Here is a 17,254-nt window from a genome sequence, read left to right as displayed (position 1 = left end):
GGGTGGAAGAGAATGAGGAAGTAGATGTGCTAGCTAGACAGGCCCTTGGGAGAGAGGAGTTGGAGGTCCCCATGAGGAAGGCAGAGGCTAAGGGACTGATATGGACAGTGGTGGTGCAGAGATGGCAGGAGCAGTGGAACTGCTTAGAGACAATAAGGATAGTGGTGGTGCAGAGATGGCAGGAGCAGTGGAACTGCTTAGAGACAATAAGGATAGGCATCTATTCCAAGTAGGCTACAGAGGAAAGCCAAGGAGGACGGCAGGAAGAAACAGAAGAGAGGAGGCGGTTTTTACAAGGCTACGGGTGGGACACAGCCGGCTGAATAAGACATTAAGGGCTCTATTTGAGATGTGTCCATAAAAACGTTCACCAAACTGCCAATTTCAGGCAGCCAACTGGAGATATTTAAGAGTGAGAATATTACAGAGGCATAAATATTATACACATGAGGCAGATGCGGTGCGGCTCGAATTTTGCCATCAGGTGGAAGACGGGTTCCCCTGTCTGGTCAGTCTCACCAGAGAAAAGGAGAGAGCAGGGACCGTAGGAGGCGGACACCCTCTGGTGCTCTCTTCCTCCCTCCGCTCAGACTAATGCTTTGTTCTAAACAACTGGGAACTAGGAAATCTCAGACTTCAGTTCGTTTAAGACAGCTGGGAACTTAGACTGGGAAAAATAGTTTTGAACGGTCATTCCACCTGGCGAGAAGGTGGAACGCTTTAAGTTCCTTGGCGTACACATCACTGACAATCTAAAATGGTCCACCCACACAGACCCTCAGAAAATGTTACAGATGCACAATTGAGAGCATCCTGTCGGGCTGTATCACCGCCTGGTATGGCAACTGCACCACCCGCAACCACAGGGCTCTCAGAGGGTGGCCCAACGCATCACCGGGGGCACACTGCCTGCCCTCCAGGACACCTACAGCACCCAGTGTCTCAGGGAGGCCAAAAAGATCATCAAGGACAACAACCACCTGAGCCACTGCCTGTTCACCCACTATAATCCAGAAGGCGAGGTCAGTACAAGTGCATCAAAGCTGGGATCGAGAGACTGAAAAACAGCTTCTATTTCAAGGCCATCGGACTGTTAAATAGCCGTCATCAGCCGGCTACCACCCAGTTACTCAACTGCAGCTTATATACATAGATACATGTATACATATACATGCTGCCCTATATACATAGACATGGAATCACTGGCCACTTTAATAATGTTTACATACTGCTTTACTCAACTCATATGTACAGTGCCTTGCGAAAGTATTCGGCCCCCTTGAACTTTGCGACCTTTTGCCACATTTCAGGCTTCAAACATAAAGATACAAAACTATTTTTTTGTGAAGAATCAACAAGTGGGACACAATCATGAAGTGGAACGACATTTTTTGGATATTTCAAACTTTTTTAACAATTCAAAAACTGAAAAATTGAGCGTGCAAAATTATCCAGCCCCCTTAAGTTAATACTTTGTAGCGCCACCTTTTGCTGCGATTACAGCTGTAAGTCGCTTGGGGTATGTCTCTATCAGTTTTGCACATCGAGAGACACAATTATCATTTTCTACAGGTAAGATGTCACAAAATCATTTAGACCAGTACACACACACACTTCTTCCACAAGGATCTGCTGTCCAGATTGACTAGCCCATCTTAACGTTGTTTCATGAGAGAGGGTATGTACAGATGATACAAGCTGCTACCACAAAAAAATAATACCCTGCTGGATCCAGTGTTCATTTCTCGACCCCAAAGTTGCTTCCATTCAGATGTGCTGCAGAGATACTAAAGCTATCACAACCCAGTGTATTGCATTTTCACGTCAGACATCTCCCAGGTATGAATCTTGACCAAAACATTGGTATCACATTCACTGCTTGCATTAATTCTGTCTTCATGTTAGCATAAAAAACAAAAGTCCAAATAAAATGAACGATCTGCATTTGCATTTAAAAGAATGAATCTCAGATGTACAGTGTGCTCTGCTCAGTTAACTGAGAGGTGCCCCAAGGGAAGGACTTCCCCGTTCCAGGCACAGCCCAGAGAGGACTTCATGAACATCCAGCTGTTGTCAAAATACATTGTGAAAAAAAGTACTTTTTCATTTACTTAGCTTCCACAATGCCTTATTGACTTCTCTTCTCGTCTCTATTGTTACAGTTGGCATGTACTGCGGTCTTCTAGTAGGAGAATGTATACAAGTCTAGTAGTCAGAGTAAATATTTCTGATGAAATGTGTGATCTAATTGCACCACAATCCAAAGTAATAAGGTTGACATAGTGGTATATCAAAGTAATCAGACCAATTATTTTACTACATTTAACTTTGACTATAGTTAACTGCTTTTAAAACAGGTAAAGCAAGTCCCACATTTTTACTTCATGTAAAATTACCATTTGGTATTATTATTCTTTAGCACTCTTACTCCTCTTACACAATTTAAGATAGAAACGCCATTCAAACTTTAAAACAAGTGTTTGATATATTTTCTACTTTTTAAACTATTAAGCTTGTTGCCCATCTACTTTCATGGGATTTACATCTCATTCTAAAGGGCCCATTGTGACATGACTTCCAACATTCAACTTTTGACACAAATCAGCAACTTTGACCACTTTCCCAACAAGTTAGACAATAACTTAGAGCAAATGAAAGAGATCCAGAGAGGATACATTTTAGAAAGGTTGGATTTCTTGCGTTTATTGCCATGGTGATCAACTGCACTGCACTGACGGAGCGGAAATCCCTGAAATCAAAGATAGATGTGGTAGTTGCAGCAGCAGAGAAATATTAGGGTGAGAGATTTTAGAGCAGAACATCTACAGGATGTTTTGAGAGAAGGGGTTCCATTATAGGATCTCTTGGGGCCAAAGTAGTGGGATGGTAGGTTTTGGGGGATAGTGTATAGGTGCAGGGTTAGATGATGGTGCAATTTAAATGTTTCCCTTTTTCTCATTTTTTGGGAACAAAATGTACAATTCACCTGTGAGTAGCAGCAATACACATTCCTGAATTAGATGTGCAAATGCTGTATGTAGAGGACAAACAGATGAACTCTACCACTGGGTAGGGGAGAGGCCAAATGTAAGCTCAGAGCTGTTTTGATAAATGTCTGGCAGAAGAGGTGGGATTCTGAGCCTAAGGGCCAGGATTTATATGCCCTCTAAAGAAAGGTCGGTGGACCAAGATTCAAAGGTCAGATTAGGAAGTTAGAGGTGGTGTTTGGTAAGCATATGAATGCTTGGTGTCTGGAGTGCATGGTTGATGTAATGGTGGAGCATGTGTTGTATTGTTGCAGGTATGTTGAAGAGTGGGAGAGATTTAAGTCTAGGGTCTTTAAGGTTGGGGGATGGGAAAGGGTCTGTTGGAAGTTAGTAGGGCTCTTTTTTTATTTTCTTAGTAGTATGAGGATTTAGGTTTATGGGTTTCTTTTAATTTCTACCAAAGTAGAGCTTTGGGAATCGTGATTGACCACGCACTCCAGCACAATAGGTGGCGGCATGCACCTTTAAACGTTTGTTTAAGACCGCCAATCTACCGAAGAAGTAAACGGAATCAAGAACGACCAGCGGCCAATAACAATTTCAACGTTCTTGTTATTTATACGGTTATAGGCGTTATTAACCCTGGAACTCAAAATATGACGGGCCTTGTTTGATAGATGTTATCTAGGTAACGCTAGCTAGCTGTTAACAATGGCTAACTGTGTGGTTTTTCACACTCAAATAGCCTCCGTTATGGAGGTGCTAGCGAATGCAGCCGTGGCAGAGATCTGTAAACTCGTAGACGACGACTATGCAGTGTTACATTTGGAAATAACTCAAAGCCAGAAAGAAAACAGGGCATTGCGGAGGAAACTACAGCTATTGGAACTAAAGATGGCACGGGAGCGCGCAGAGAGGACAATGCGAGAGCGCGTCGTCGCCAGTCGTCCCAGTAGTGTCAAGATCCTCGACCAATACAGAGAGATGGCAAGAGGTACATTTTGCAGAAGGACGAGGCTTCTGGGCCTGTCGCCCCGTTCCCCTCTGCGCATGTGTAACTTTAGATGCGTTAGTAACCACATAGTTAATTATCCAGAATTGGCTCTTTGACAGTTTTGGGATATTATGCAATAATTCATCTGATTACTTAGCAATCTTGCACAAAGACACTATCATATTCTAACCAGATTTGTATTTTTTACGGCATTTCTTATTATTTACTCAATGAAAATAAGATGATGCATGGAACATAATCTATAAATAGTATGTCAATAAGTTATGTTAAGTGGTTGTTACCTTAAATCCGTGCCAGTTCTAGACAGCGTATGTGTCTGAATACCCATACTACATACTTAAACTGCATACTGTGTACCCATTGTCGCATCCTATTTAGCAAGTATCATTAGTAAAGAAATATGCAGTATGCAACGCAGTAGCTGCTCCTGACTGGCTGAGTAGGTGGGGCAGGGCTGAGTGTAGGTGGATTTTTACAAATTCAAAAGATATTACGTTAACCAACCTGATAATGGCTAATTTCCAATTTGATTAATTTCTCTAAACTCTAAATAGAATAGGAATAGAGCTTTAAGCCTACTCAGGCTGGTTATAGGAAACGTGCCACATTAGACCTACACTGTAGCCCAGAGGTCAGCCTGGTCTCATAGACTAGACGTAACATTGTAAATGTAAATCCGGGAGACCAAATTAGTATGATATGTTAGGCATTGTTAGACCTTTAACTACTTTTTAGGTACTTTGCAACTACATAGCATGTTAGCTAACCCTTCTCCTAAACTTAACCCTGACCCCCTAGCCTAGCTAACTTTAGCCAGCTAACCCCCTAGCTAAAATGTGTAGCATATATTTTGCACATTTGTAACATATTGTAAGTTATGCAAATTCGTAACATATCACACAAAATGGGTGATGGACATCCACAAAATAATACATACCATACAAAATGTAACATATCATACTAATAGAGTGTACGGATTTATGTACATAATCATACGAAATGCTCTGAGACAAGGTTGCAGGGGTTAGGCAACCCTGGAGTGCTACAGGCACTGATTTAACTGACCTGGAAGATTTATGTACAGAATAAGTTTTGGAGAAGGGTTAGCTAACATGCTATGTAGTTGCAAAGTACATAAAAAGTAGTTAAAGGTGACAATTAGCTAAAGCTGTTCATCATGAGATTCAGACTCGCAACCTTTGGGTTGCTAGATGTTTGCACTATCCGGCTAACGTTGTTGCCTTAAGTAACCATCTGCCTTATGTAACCATAACTAACATATCATACTAATTTGGTCTCCCGGATTTACATTTACTATGTTACTTCTAGTCTATGAGATCAGGCTGACCTCTGGGCTACAGTGCAGGTCAAATGTGAGGTCTAATATAACCAGCCTGAGTAGGCCTAAAGTTCTATTCCTATTCTATTTAGAGTTTAGATAAATTATGTGCTGAATTTAGGAAATCGCTGAACTGATAAATTAGCTCAGTTGGTCAGGTGTGTGTGGTGCCTAGTTGGAACAAAATCCTGTAGTACCTGCAGCACTCCAGGAACAGGGTTGCTTACCATAGCCCATATACATGACATCAATAACGCAGCCACATCCCGAGTCCCCAGTGCCAACACGTTCAGAAATCAAAATATGATATGAAGTATTTAGTGTAAAAGCTCTGATGATGGCCAAGAGAACAATAAACACGTTTCAATGATGTAGTGCCTACAATTCAATACTCAATTATTTTAAGGAGAACAAAATCTACATCTTCCCAATTAAGTAGCTTAGTTTTGTGGTTTGACTACTCAAAGAAGTAGGGCCCATCACTCGCAGCCCACCTCTTCCAATGCATTGTGGAAAAGTGTGCATCTAATTCTACTAGATAAAGAGCTGAGATGAGTATAACATCCTGGCATTTAAACCATCAAAACTTTCAAAAATTCACATAATATAGAACATTCTATTTTATCGCATACTGGGAATGTGTAATGCGCGATTGCATTGTTTCACGCTATTCGGTGATTTCAGTAGCGCATCCCTTTATCTAATTGATTGGCTGTTGTCAAAGGCGGAATTAGTATTTAAGGTACACTAGATTTTTTAAATTGTCACATACTATTACTTTGTTTTCGCATACTCAAACAGCATACTATTTAGGACGCAAGTATGGGAATTCGGACACAGTCACAGTCAAAACTGTCAATAGTGTACTATATAGTGTTGAGCATTGACAGTAGCTAACCTAATCACCTCTTTAACCCCCAATCACTCTCTCCGGTGAAGGACATCTCACTGGAGGCCACAGGAGCTTTGTGAAGCCAATGAGCGACAATACATGGAGACATGACCAACCAGTCACTGTTGATGAGGGGAGTGGAACCTCAACCCAGCACATGGTGATAGAGGTTAGTGTCATAGTGTACCATAAAAAAATGACAGTACATTAAATATGGCTAGTTTATTTCGGGGCTCCCGAGTGGCGCAGTGGCCTAAGGCACTGCATCTCAGTGCTAGAGGTGTCACTACAGACCCTGGTTTGATTCCAGGCTGTATCACATCCGGCTGTGATTGGGAGTCCCATAGGGACTGGCCCAGTGGCGTTAGGGTTTGGCCGGGGTAGGCTGTCATAGTAAATAAGAATTTGATCTTAACTGACTTGCCTAGATAACAGGTCAATTAAAAATACAAATTTAAAAAATCATAAACGCTCCACTCAGCTATTCACTTGCTAACATGTGTAAGAGATGTGAAACAGCTTTTGTGGAGCGATGGGTAACGATGCTTCGTGGGTGACTGTAGTTGATGTGTGCAGAGGGTCCCTGGTTCGCGCCCGGGTATGGGCGAGGGGACGGTATAAAGTTATGCTGTTACATCGATGCTGTTGACCCGGATCACTGGTTACTGTGGAAAAGGAGGAGGTCAAAAGGGGAGTGAGTGTAACGGATGTGAAACGGCTCGCAAGTTAGCGGTGGTGCGCGCTAAATAGTGTTTCAATCGGTGACCTCACTTGCTCTGAGACCTTGAAGTAGTGGTTCCCCTTGCACTGCAAGGGCTGTGGCTTTTGTGGAGCGATGGGTAATAATGCTTTGTGGGTGACTGTAGTTGTGTGCAGAGGGTCCCTGGTTTGCGCCCGGGTATGGGCGAGGGGACGGTCTAAAGTTATACTGTTACACATGTACATCCTAATTTATAGAGAGACTTCCCTTTGACATTGTTATCCAATTCAACTCATGTACTGACAATAACCTCCGTTCTTCTTGAGTCAGTCTGCAGATACAGAGGCTGCAGGTCCTGGAGGATCGTCTCTGGTAAAGCAGGAGAGGACTGAAGGAGACGACCCACAACAAATCAGAAACATCCAGACTGGAGTAGCGGCTGGAGTGGCGCCCCCTGTGGCCACAAAGGACCTCACCTCCTCGCCCCAGCCCAGGGCAAAACGCAACATCACAGAGAACAGTGAAACAATGAACGAGGTCCTCAAGTCAGAGACAGACACAAAGACTTTAATTGTAACACAAAGGCTTTTACATACAGGATCTGTCCTCGGGTCAGACCCAGAGGGGCTGGAGCCACTGGGCTGTCCTCCTGCTACCGGCTCAGAGTATTTACTTTACGGTACCCTGAGCCCAAGGACAGTTCATTCCCAACGGGACTCATGTGACGCATTAGAGACTGGCACTGATCCGTCTTGTTCCTACACTACAGAGATCGAGCCTGGCAACATATCCTTGGGTTTAGAGACACAGAATGATCTGTCGAGAGGGAACTTGAACCAGTACAGTAGTAGTGTATACACTGAAGGGTGCCTAGATAAGAAAGGGGGGGTTATAGTCGTAGATGAAGTGACTGTGAAAGTGGAGGGCGATGCTCCTCCCACATGGAATGTAGATTGTCATCTAGGAGACAGACACTCACAGGGCAGAGATTTGTTAGATTACAGGGGAAGCTTAGGGACAAATCTAAATGTCGCCACCCACTCCCCTTTACACGCGTTCAGGGATCGCGAACCAGTGTCCACGACGATGGGGCCTTCCGATTCACACAGCAGCGTCCTTTTCGATCAGGTATTGAACTCAAAGGGCCAAAAGGCCAAGGCTCAGGCAGTGGGAGCAACATCAGACAATAGTAATGAGAAACAGTTCCTCTGCTTGTTCTGTAACAAAGGCTTCAGCTGCCTCCAGAAGTTGGAGATCCACAAGAGGGTCCACACAGGGATTAAACCCTTCAGCTGTACCCAGTGTCACATGCGCTTTGCACACTCGTCCAGCCTTAAGAGGCACCAGAGGGTCCACACAGGGGAGAAACCCTACAGCTGTACCCAGTGTCACATGCGCTTCGCCCAGGCTAGCAACCTGAAGATACACCTGAAGGTCCACATGAGAGAGAGGCCGATCGCCTGTATGGACTGCGGGAAGAGGTTCTCCGATAGGTGCTACCTCATGATACACCAGCAGAAAAACCATTCCACTCTATAACATAGAAAGTAACCTTTGGGGGGGAGGATCACGTGACCCTTGAACGAGATGGCGGCATGAACTAAGAGCTCTGCACAAGTAGTTTCCAATTCCTAATCTTACCACCACTCCAAGTTCAAACTCCTTTAGCTTTAGTTTTAAAAAGTAATGGCGGCTACAAAAGGCGACACTACAGGTGACATTTTTACCCGGACTCGAGCATTAGCGACGGAAAAAGCCTCCAAGAAGAAGCTAGCTTCAGAAAAAGCTTGCGCCAGGAGCAAGAGGACCCGCTCCCCCCCGAGGCCCAACGAATGTCAACCTCGCACTCTGTCGAAGACATCCTTTCTGAGTTGAGATCCAAACGTACAGAACTCAACACTAAATTAGATGCCATTAATTCTCAGCTCAGTGCGATAGTGACAATCCTGGAAAACGCTTTGCCTGACATCAACAACAAGAACCATAAACGCAGGGGACCTGGACAAGGCAGAGGGGCGAATCCTATCCATGGAAAACTTATTGACAGATGCCATGGAAACAATAGCATATGCTAAAAAGAAAATAGAGCATCTGGAAGAGAAAACAGAGGACCTGGAAAACCGGGGGTGAAGGAATAATTGTGTTCTATTAAATCTGGGCGAAAAAGAAGAGGTAAACATGCCACTGATGCGCTACCTGCAAGACAAACTTCCCGAGTGGCTCCACCTGTCCACCGACAGGCCCATAGAACTCGAGAGAGCTCAGCGAGCACTGAGGCCCCCACCAGCAGCCAGACAACCACCGCGCCCAACCACCATACGTTTCCTGAGATTCACCGACAAGGAACGAGTCCTACAGGCGGCGAAAAACAACACCATCACAGTGGGAAACGCCAAACTCACTTTACACCAGGACCTGTCAGCTGGAATATGCCGAAAGCGCAGAGAGTTTGACGAGGTGAAGAAACACTCCATTGACCAAGGCATCTTCAGGGGATTCAAATACCCAAACGAGCTCAGGATTCTTCACCAAGGAGCCTTGCGACACTTCAAAACTCCCGAAGAGGCCAAAAGTTTTTTGAAAGACAATCCTGGTCAATGAGAAACGGACCATTGACTAAATGCGATTAATGCCATTACTAAAGGAGGTAAGACAACATATAGCCGACATCCAAAGACCCACCCGCCCAGCTAAATGTTATTATAGCCGTCCAATCTATATTTATTTTCCTTTAGCTGAGAGGGATAGGCTCTATAGCCTAACCTAGACCTAACGTTTCAGCCTACTTTTATTTCCATGTTTTTTTGTTGCTATTATTACTTGGTGTTCCCTATGTCCCTTGGGGGGGTATATGTAGGCTGGGCTATTGATTTGATTTTCTCCCTCTTTTAGTGTGGTCTGGACGGGGGCTACGTTGTCATTTACTCAATGCGGGGAGGGGTTGGGGAGAGGGAGACGTGTAATAGATCCAACGGGACGTGTCGTTGTTTGTGAACTCGGCTGGGGTGTTCAGAAATTGTTATTTTATGTACACCATTTATTTTCCTTTTATGTGAACGCAGCTGTAACTATTATCCACTTTTACCCAGCGATGACTTGCACTAATTTTCGATTACGGTTCGATGACTATGACTAGTACCTTAAATCTATTGACATGGAACTGACTGCCATGGTCTAGGGCATGCAATACAATGGAAAAAGATACTATGTGCTCTAAAAAAGGAAAAAGCAGACATTGCGCTATTACAAGAGACACACATCTGTGATGCTGAACATGCCAATCTCCGCAGAGCTTGGGTGGGACAGGTGTATTTCTCATCTTTCAAATCAAATAGTAGAGGCACAGCCATACTTATCCATAAAAATGTTCCGTTCATAATTGACAAAAATATATCTGATCCGGATGGGAGATTTATTTTGATAACTGGGTCACTGTATGGTCAACCAATTACTATATTAAACATATACGCCCCTAACACAGATACTCCTGCTTTCATGTAAAAAATGATAACCCTGTTGAATGAGCTTTGTGTTTCCTTTGGAGTGGTGGCCAGAGATTTTAATTGTACCCTTAACTCAACCCTAGACAAATCATCTCAAGTCCCCACCACAAATCCTAGATCTGCAAAGATGTTGAACTCTCTTACTAAAGAGATGGGACTGATATAAATCTGGAGAGAGACTAATAGCTCATCTATGGACTATACATACTACTCTAATGTCCATAACACCTACTCCCGTATAGATTACATTTTTATCCCAAAGAGTTTCATAAATTCAGCCACATGTACAATCGGACCCATAGCACTTTCAGATCACGCCTTTGTCCACCTCCGCTTTGACCTCTGCAAAACATCCCGAGGTCAAAGAGCTGGAAATTCAACACCTCCATGTTATCAAATGAAGCATTCCATACATTGGTAACTACATGGATAGACAACTACACACAAGACAACAAAGATTCTCCTGTTTTTCCGGCCACAATGTGGGACGCTGCAAAAGCCACACTAAGAGGTCATCTAATTGCATATGCTTCCTCTAAGAAAAAAGCAATGGAAGCACACAGGCTAGATCTTGAGAGGGAGCTGGAATGCTGTGAAAAATATACATAAACAATCCCCAGACAGCACCTCCTGGAGTCAACTTAAAGCAGCCAAAGCCAAACTGAATTTGGACTTACACTCGGGAGATAAAAAAAAGTTTTCTTTACTAAACAGAAATACCATGAGTATAGAAATAGGCCCAGTAGATTGCTTGCTTACCAATTTAAAAAAGAGCAGTCAGAGCGTACAATCATGGCTATCCGAACAGCAGAGGACGAGGTCACATATGACCCAAAAAAGATCAATTGAACTTTTCATGATTTTTACTGCAAATTATATACCTCTGAGAGAAAACACACGGAGGCAGAACTCCACTCTTTCCTAGAGGGAATCTCGCTACCTAAACTATCAGAGACCGACCAAGAAGATCTCAACTCCCCCTTCACTCATGAGGAGATTCTGGAGGCAATTACCTCCATGCCACCTAATAAGTCCGCAGGCCCAGATGGATTCCCCAGAGAATTCTACAAAGCTTTTTGGCCCCAGCTCCGCCCCATCTTCATGCCAATGCTGGAGGATTTTTGCAAAAACGGAGTTCTCCCAGACTCAATGTGCACAGCTCGCATTACAGTGTTGCTCAAAAAGGACAAGGACCCTCTATCCTGCTCGTCCTTCCGGCCCATAAGCTTGTTGGATTTCGACTACAAAATAATTACCAAATTGCTTGCCAAAAGACTAAACACTCTTCTTCCCAAAAGAATAAAAGCGGACCAAACTGGATCTATTAGAGACCGATACTCTTCTGATAACATTCGTCGTCTTTTTGATATTATTGATCAAGTAAACGCACAGAAGACCCCTGTCCTGCTGGCTTCACTGGATGCTGAGAAGGCGTTTGACAGGATGGAGTGGATCTTTCTGGAGCACCGTCTGCCCTCTCAATATTACACTCACCAGCTCTATGAAGACACTGTCCTTTCCAATGGAAGACACAGGGGTGTCAATACCTCAGGATCTTCATAACACCAGATCTGAATAGCCTTTTCAAGGAAAATGATCTTCCACTCCTGGATCGAATCAAGAACGATCTCCCTCCCAATTAGCTTAGTAGGAAGAATTAATGTCATCCGTATGAACATCCTCCCTAGACTGAACTATTTATTTCAGATGCTCCCATGCTATCTCCCAGTTTAATTTATCAAAACAACCAACCAAATTATCACCAAATGTATATGGAGAAATAAAAAACCTAGGATCAAGTTCTCCACTCTATCGAAACCTGAATCTAAGGGTGGTCTTGCCCTTCCCTCCCTTCAATTATACTACTGGTCTGCCCAAATCCGCAACATTCTAACATGGATCACAAACAGACAAGAGTCAACATGGATTCAGATAGAAGCCCAATCATGTGGTTCATTGCCCTTAAGCTCAATCATATTCATTCATAACTTTAGTGAAGTGGGCAACATAGCCAAAACCTTTGTGATTTACAGCACACTACTAGCGTGGAGGGACTGTAAGAAATACCTGGGCATTTCCTCACAAATATGTTCTCGCTCGCCTATAGTAGGCAACCCAGACTTGCCAAAAGCCCTGAGGGATGCCAATTTTAATCTTTGGCATACTCTTGGAATCAGGACCTTTTCAGACCTATTTCATCAGAAAACCACTACACTGAAATCCTTTCAAGAGCTCTGCAGTGAATTCAATGTGCCAAGATCCCATAAAAAAAAAATTATATATCTTCAAATTAGACATGTCATTTCCTCATTTACTTCCAAGAGGAGGTTCAGAACTCAGTTGAATGAAGTTGAAACCCTTCTTGTCACAGCACAATCCATTAAAGGCAAAATATCTTATATCTATAGACTCCTTTCTGAGAAAGGAGGCTCCTCCTTTACTCCTTTGAAAATAATCTGGGAAAAGGACCTTGGTCTGACTATCAGTGATGAGTTATGGGCGGAGGTTTGTAACAGGGTATACTGCACCTCTACTAATGTCAAAATGAAAGAATCTACCCATTTTTGTACACATTTATTACACTCTTTTGAGACTCCATAGAATGAAAACAGATGTCTCCTAACTGTAAACCATGTACCTCCTGAAAGTGGAACCTATATGCATGTATTTTGGAGCTGTAGAGAGATTGACAGATTCTGGCAATCTATACATACTGCTGCACATAAAATACTAGATGTACAGTTAGATACACGGGGTCATATCAATCTTCTTAATGCCCAGCAGGACTTTGTTCTTGACCCTGACAGAGAAAATTTGCTCATGTCTATTACATACTTTGCTAAGAAATGTATTCTCCTATTGTGGGCCTCTAATACCCCTCCTACATTTAAAATGTGGATTGACCAGATTGTTGACTTTCTCCCTCTTAAAGCTCACTTCTGACCTCTACAAGAGACAGCCCAAGTTTGATAGACTCTGGTCTCCACTACTCAACTATATTTCAAACTGGACAGAGTGAATGGGGTGATTAGGGAAATGAGCAGATACATGTTGTGTAAAATCTAAAAACTAATTATTGGCTCGTCGTCTCAGCGAAGGCTAGAAATAAGCTAATAAGAACCTTGATAGTGCTGCTGCAAGTTTTATATACACTGCTCAAAAAAATTAAGGGAACACTAAAATAACACATCCTAGATCTGCATGAATGAATTATTAAATACTTCTTTCTTTACATAGTTGAATGTGCTGACAACAAAATCACACAAATTATCAATGAAAATCAAATTTATCAACCCATGAAGGTCTGTATTTGGAGTCACACTCAAAATTAAAGTGGAAAACCACACTACAGGCTGATCCAACTTTGATGTAATGTCCTTAAAACAAGTCAAAATGAGGCTCAGTAGTGTGTGTGGCCTCCACGTGACTGTATGACCTCCCTAAAACGCCTGGGCATGCTCCTGATGAGGTGGCGGATGGTCTCCTGAGGGATCTCCTCCAAGACCTGGACTAAAGCATGGATGGAGCGAGACATGATGTCCCAGATGTGCTCAATTGGATTCAGGTCTGGGGAACAGGCGGGCCAGTCCATAGCATAAATGCCTTCCTCTTGCAGGAACTGCTGACACACTCCAGCCACATGAGGTCTAGCATTGTCTTGTATTAGGAGGAACCCAGGGCCAACCGCACCAGCATATGGTCTCATAAGGGGTCTGAGGATCTCATCTCGGTACCTAATGGCAGTCAGGCTACCTCTGGCGAGCACATGGAGGGCTGTGCGGCCCCCCCACACCATGACTGACCCACAGCCAAACCGGTCATGCTGGAGGATGTTGCAGGCAGCAGAACGTTCTCCACGGCGTCTCCAGACTCTGTCACATGTGCTCAGTGTGAACCTGCTTTCATCTGTGAAGAGCACAGGGTGGCAGTGGCGAATTTGCCAATCTTGGTGTTCTCTGGCAAATGCCAAACGTCCTGCACGGTGTTGGGCTGTAAGCACAACCCCCACCTGTGGACATCGGGCCCTCATACCACCCCCATGGAGTCTGTTTCTGACCATTTGAGCAGACACATGCACATTTGTGGCCTGCTGGAGGTCATTTTGCAGGGCTCTGGTAGTGCTCCTCCTTGCACAAAGGCGGAGGTAGCGGTCCTGCTGCTGGGTTGTTGCCCTCCTACGGCCTCCTCCACGTCTCCTGATGTACTGGCCTGTCTCCTGGTAGCGCCTCCATGCTCTGGACACTACGCTGACAGACACAGCAAACCTTCTTGCCACAGCTCGCATTGATGTGCCATCCTGGATGAGCTGCACTACCTGAGCCACTTGTGTGGGTTGTAGACTCCGTCTCATGCTACCACGAGGGAAATCACCGCCAGCATTCAAAAATGACCTAAACATCAGCCAGGAAGCATAGAAACTGAGAAGTGGTCTGTGGTTATCACCTGCAGAACCACTCCTTTATTGGGGGGGGTCTTGCTAATTGCCTATAATTTCCACCTGTTGTCTATTCCATTTGCACAACAGCATGTGAAATTCATTGTCAATCAGTGTTGCTTCCTAAGTGGACAGTTTGATTTCACGGAAGTGTGATTGACTTGGAGTTACATTGTGTTGTTTTAGTGTTCCCTTTATTTTTGAGCAGTGTATGTATATATACACCAAAAACTTTTATTTTTTTATTTTATTTTAGTTATTATTATATATTTAAATTTTATTTTTTAAGCCTGTCACATCTGTGAATGTGGAATGTGTTTTAATGGATGATTGAAAAACAAGAATAATAATAAAACTTTAAATTGAAAAACTAGAGTAACAGATTTCAGTGTTGAATATTCCTGGGTAGAATATTGCATCCAGACCTTGTAGATATAAGCCTAAATCTGTTTATACAGTTAAAGTCGAAGTTTATCCACCATTACCAAATACATTTAATCTCGGTTTTTCACAATTCCTGACATTTAATCCTAGTAAAAATTCCCTCTTTTAGGTCAGTTAGGATCACCACTTTATTTTAAGAATGTGAAATGTCAGAGAGAGTGATGGTAGAGAGAGTGATTTATTTAAGCTTTTATTGCTTTCATCACATTCTCATTGGGTCAGAAGTTTATATACACTCAATTAGTAGTTGGTAGCATTGCCTTAAATGTTTAACATTTAAGTCATTTAGCAGACGCTCTTATCCAGAGCGACTTACAAATTGGTGCATTCACCTTATGACATCCAGTGGAACAGCCACTTTACAATAGTGCATCTACATATTTTAAGGGGGGGGGGGTGAGAAGGATTACTTTATCCTATCCTAGGTATTCCTTAAAGAGGTGGGGTTTCAGGTGTCTCCGGAAGGTGGTGATTGACTCCGCTGTCCTGGCGTCGTGAGGGAGTTTGTTCCACCATTGGGGAGCCAGAGCAGCGAAAGTTTAACGTGGGTCAAATGTTTCAGGTAGCCTTCCACAAGCTTCCCACAATAAGTTGGGTGAAAAACAAGTATTAATGACTCCAACCTAAGTGTATGTAAACTTCCGACTTCAACTGTATGGATGTATGTGTTGGATCACCTACTCATTCAAGGTTTTGTGCTATTCTATACATTGTAGTGAGGACATCAAAATTGTGAAATAACACATGGAATTTACATTCTTCAAAGTAGCCACCCTTTGCCTTGATGACAGCTTTGCACCCGCTTGGCATTCTCTCAACCAGCTTCATGAGCAATGCTTCTCCAACAGTCTTGAAGGAGTTCCCACATATGCTGAGCACTTGTTGGCTGCTTTTCCTTCACTCCAACTCATCCCAAACCATCTCAATTGAGTTAAGGTCAGGTGATTGTGGTGGCCAGGTCATCTGATGAAGCACTCCATCACTCTCCTTCTTGTTCAAATAGCCATTACACAGCCTGGAAGTGTTTTTATTTGACCTTTATTTAGCTAGGCAAGTCAGTTAAGAACAAATTCTTATTTTCAATGACGGCCTAGGAACAGTGGGATAACTGCCTTGTTCAGGGGCAGAATGACAGATTTTTTTTTACCTTGTCAGCTCGGGGATTCCATCTCGCAACTACCTCATGAAGCTGGTTGAGAGAATGCGAAGTGTGCACAAAGCTGTCGAAGGGTGGCTACTTTGAAGAATCTCAAATATAAAATATTTTGATTTTTATTTTAACACTTCATTTAAGATGGGATTAATTTAAGATACTCTTTAAAGAGATGGGGTTTCAGACATTTCAGAAGATGGGCAGGGACTCTGCTGTCCTAGCTTCAGGGGGAACCTGGTTCCATCATTGGGGTGCCAGGACAGAGAAGAGGTTTGATTGGGATGAGTGGGAGCTGATTCTCCGTAGGGGTAGGACAGACAACAGACCAGACGTGGCAGAACAGAATGGTCAGGTTGGGATGTAGGGTTTGAGCAGTTCCCCTTGCTGCTTTGTAGGCAAGCACCATGGTCTTGTAGTGGATGCGGGGGTGACATGGAGAACTTGGGAAGGTTGATCACAGTCGGGCTGCAGTGTTCTGGATAAGTTGCAGGGGTTTGATGGCACAAGCGGGGAGCCCAGCCAACAGAGTTGCTGTAGTCTAGACTGGAGATGACAAGAGCCTGGATTAGGACCTGAGCCGCTTCCTGTTGTAGAGCATGAACCTGCAGGAGCAAATCACTGCTTTGAGGTTTGCAGAGAATGACAGGGTGTTGTCCATGGTCACACCAAGGTTCTTTGCCCACTGAGAGGAGGACACTGTGGTGGAGAGGACTTGGAGTGAGCAGGGCTTCTCTTGGAGGAAGAGCAGCTCCTTCTTGTTGAGCTTGAGGTGTTGGGCAAACATTA

General features: G+C 43.6%; 2 protein-coding genes across 3 annotated transcripts in view; both read left to right on the top strand.

The window, feature by feature from the left end:
• LOC124012386 (zinc finger protein 205-like) overlaps positions 1–17,254 on the top strand; it is a 303,385-nt gene that overhangs the window by 266,431 nt on the left and 19,700 nt on the right. The gene's annotated exons all lie outside the window — the stretch shown is intronic.
• Positions 3,547–9,437, top strand: LOC124012399 (zinc finger and SCAN domain-containing protein 2-like). 2 transcript variants are annotated; one of them, XM_046325977.1, is made up of 3 exons: positions 3,547–3,981; positions 6,281–6,402; positions 7,264–9,437. In XM_046325977.1, exons 1-3 carry the CDS (start codon positions 3,699–3,701, stop codon positions 8,470–8,472), a joined length of 1,614 nt encoding a protein of 537 aa, XP_046181933.1. In that variant the 5' UTR covers positions 3,547–3,698; the 3' UTR covers positions 8,473–9,437. The 2 variants fall into 2 exon arrangements, with proteins under 2 accessions (XP_046181933.1, XP_046181934.1); XM_046325978.1 differs by having other exon boundaries at positions 7,260–9,437.

This window comes from Oncorhynchus gorbuscha, linkage group LG24 (assembly GCF_021184085.1).
Source record: "Oncorhynchus gorbuscha isolate QuinsamMale2020 ecotype Even-year linkage group LG24, OgorEven_v1.0, whole genome shotgun sequence".
Classification (NCBI taxonomy): Eukaryota; Metazoa; Chordata; class Actinopteri; order Salmoniformes; family Salmonidae; genus Oncorhynchus; species Oncorhynchus gorbuscha.
The sequence above is the reverse complement of the archived record's forward strand: the minus strand, read 5'-3'. Positions and strand labels throughout refer to the sequence as shown.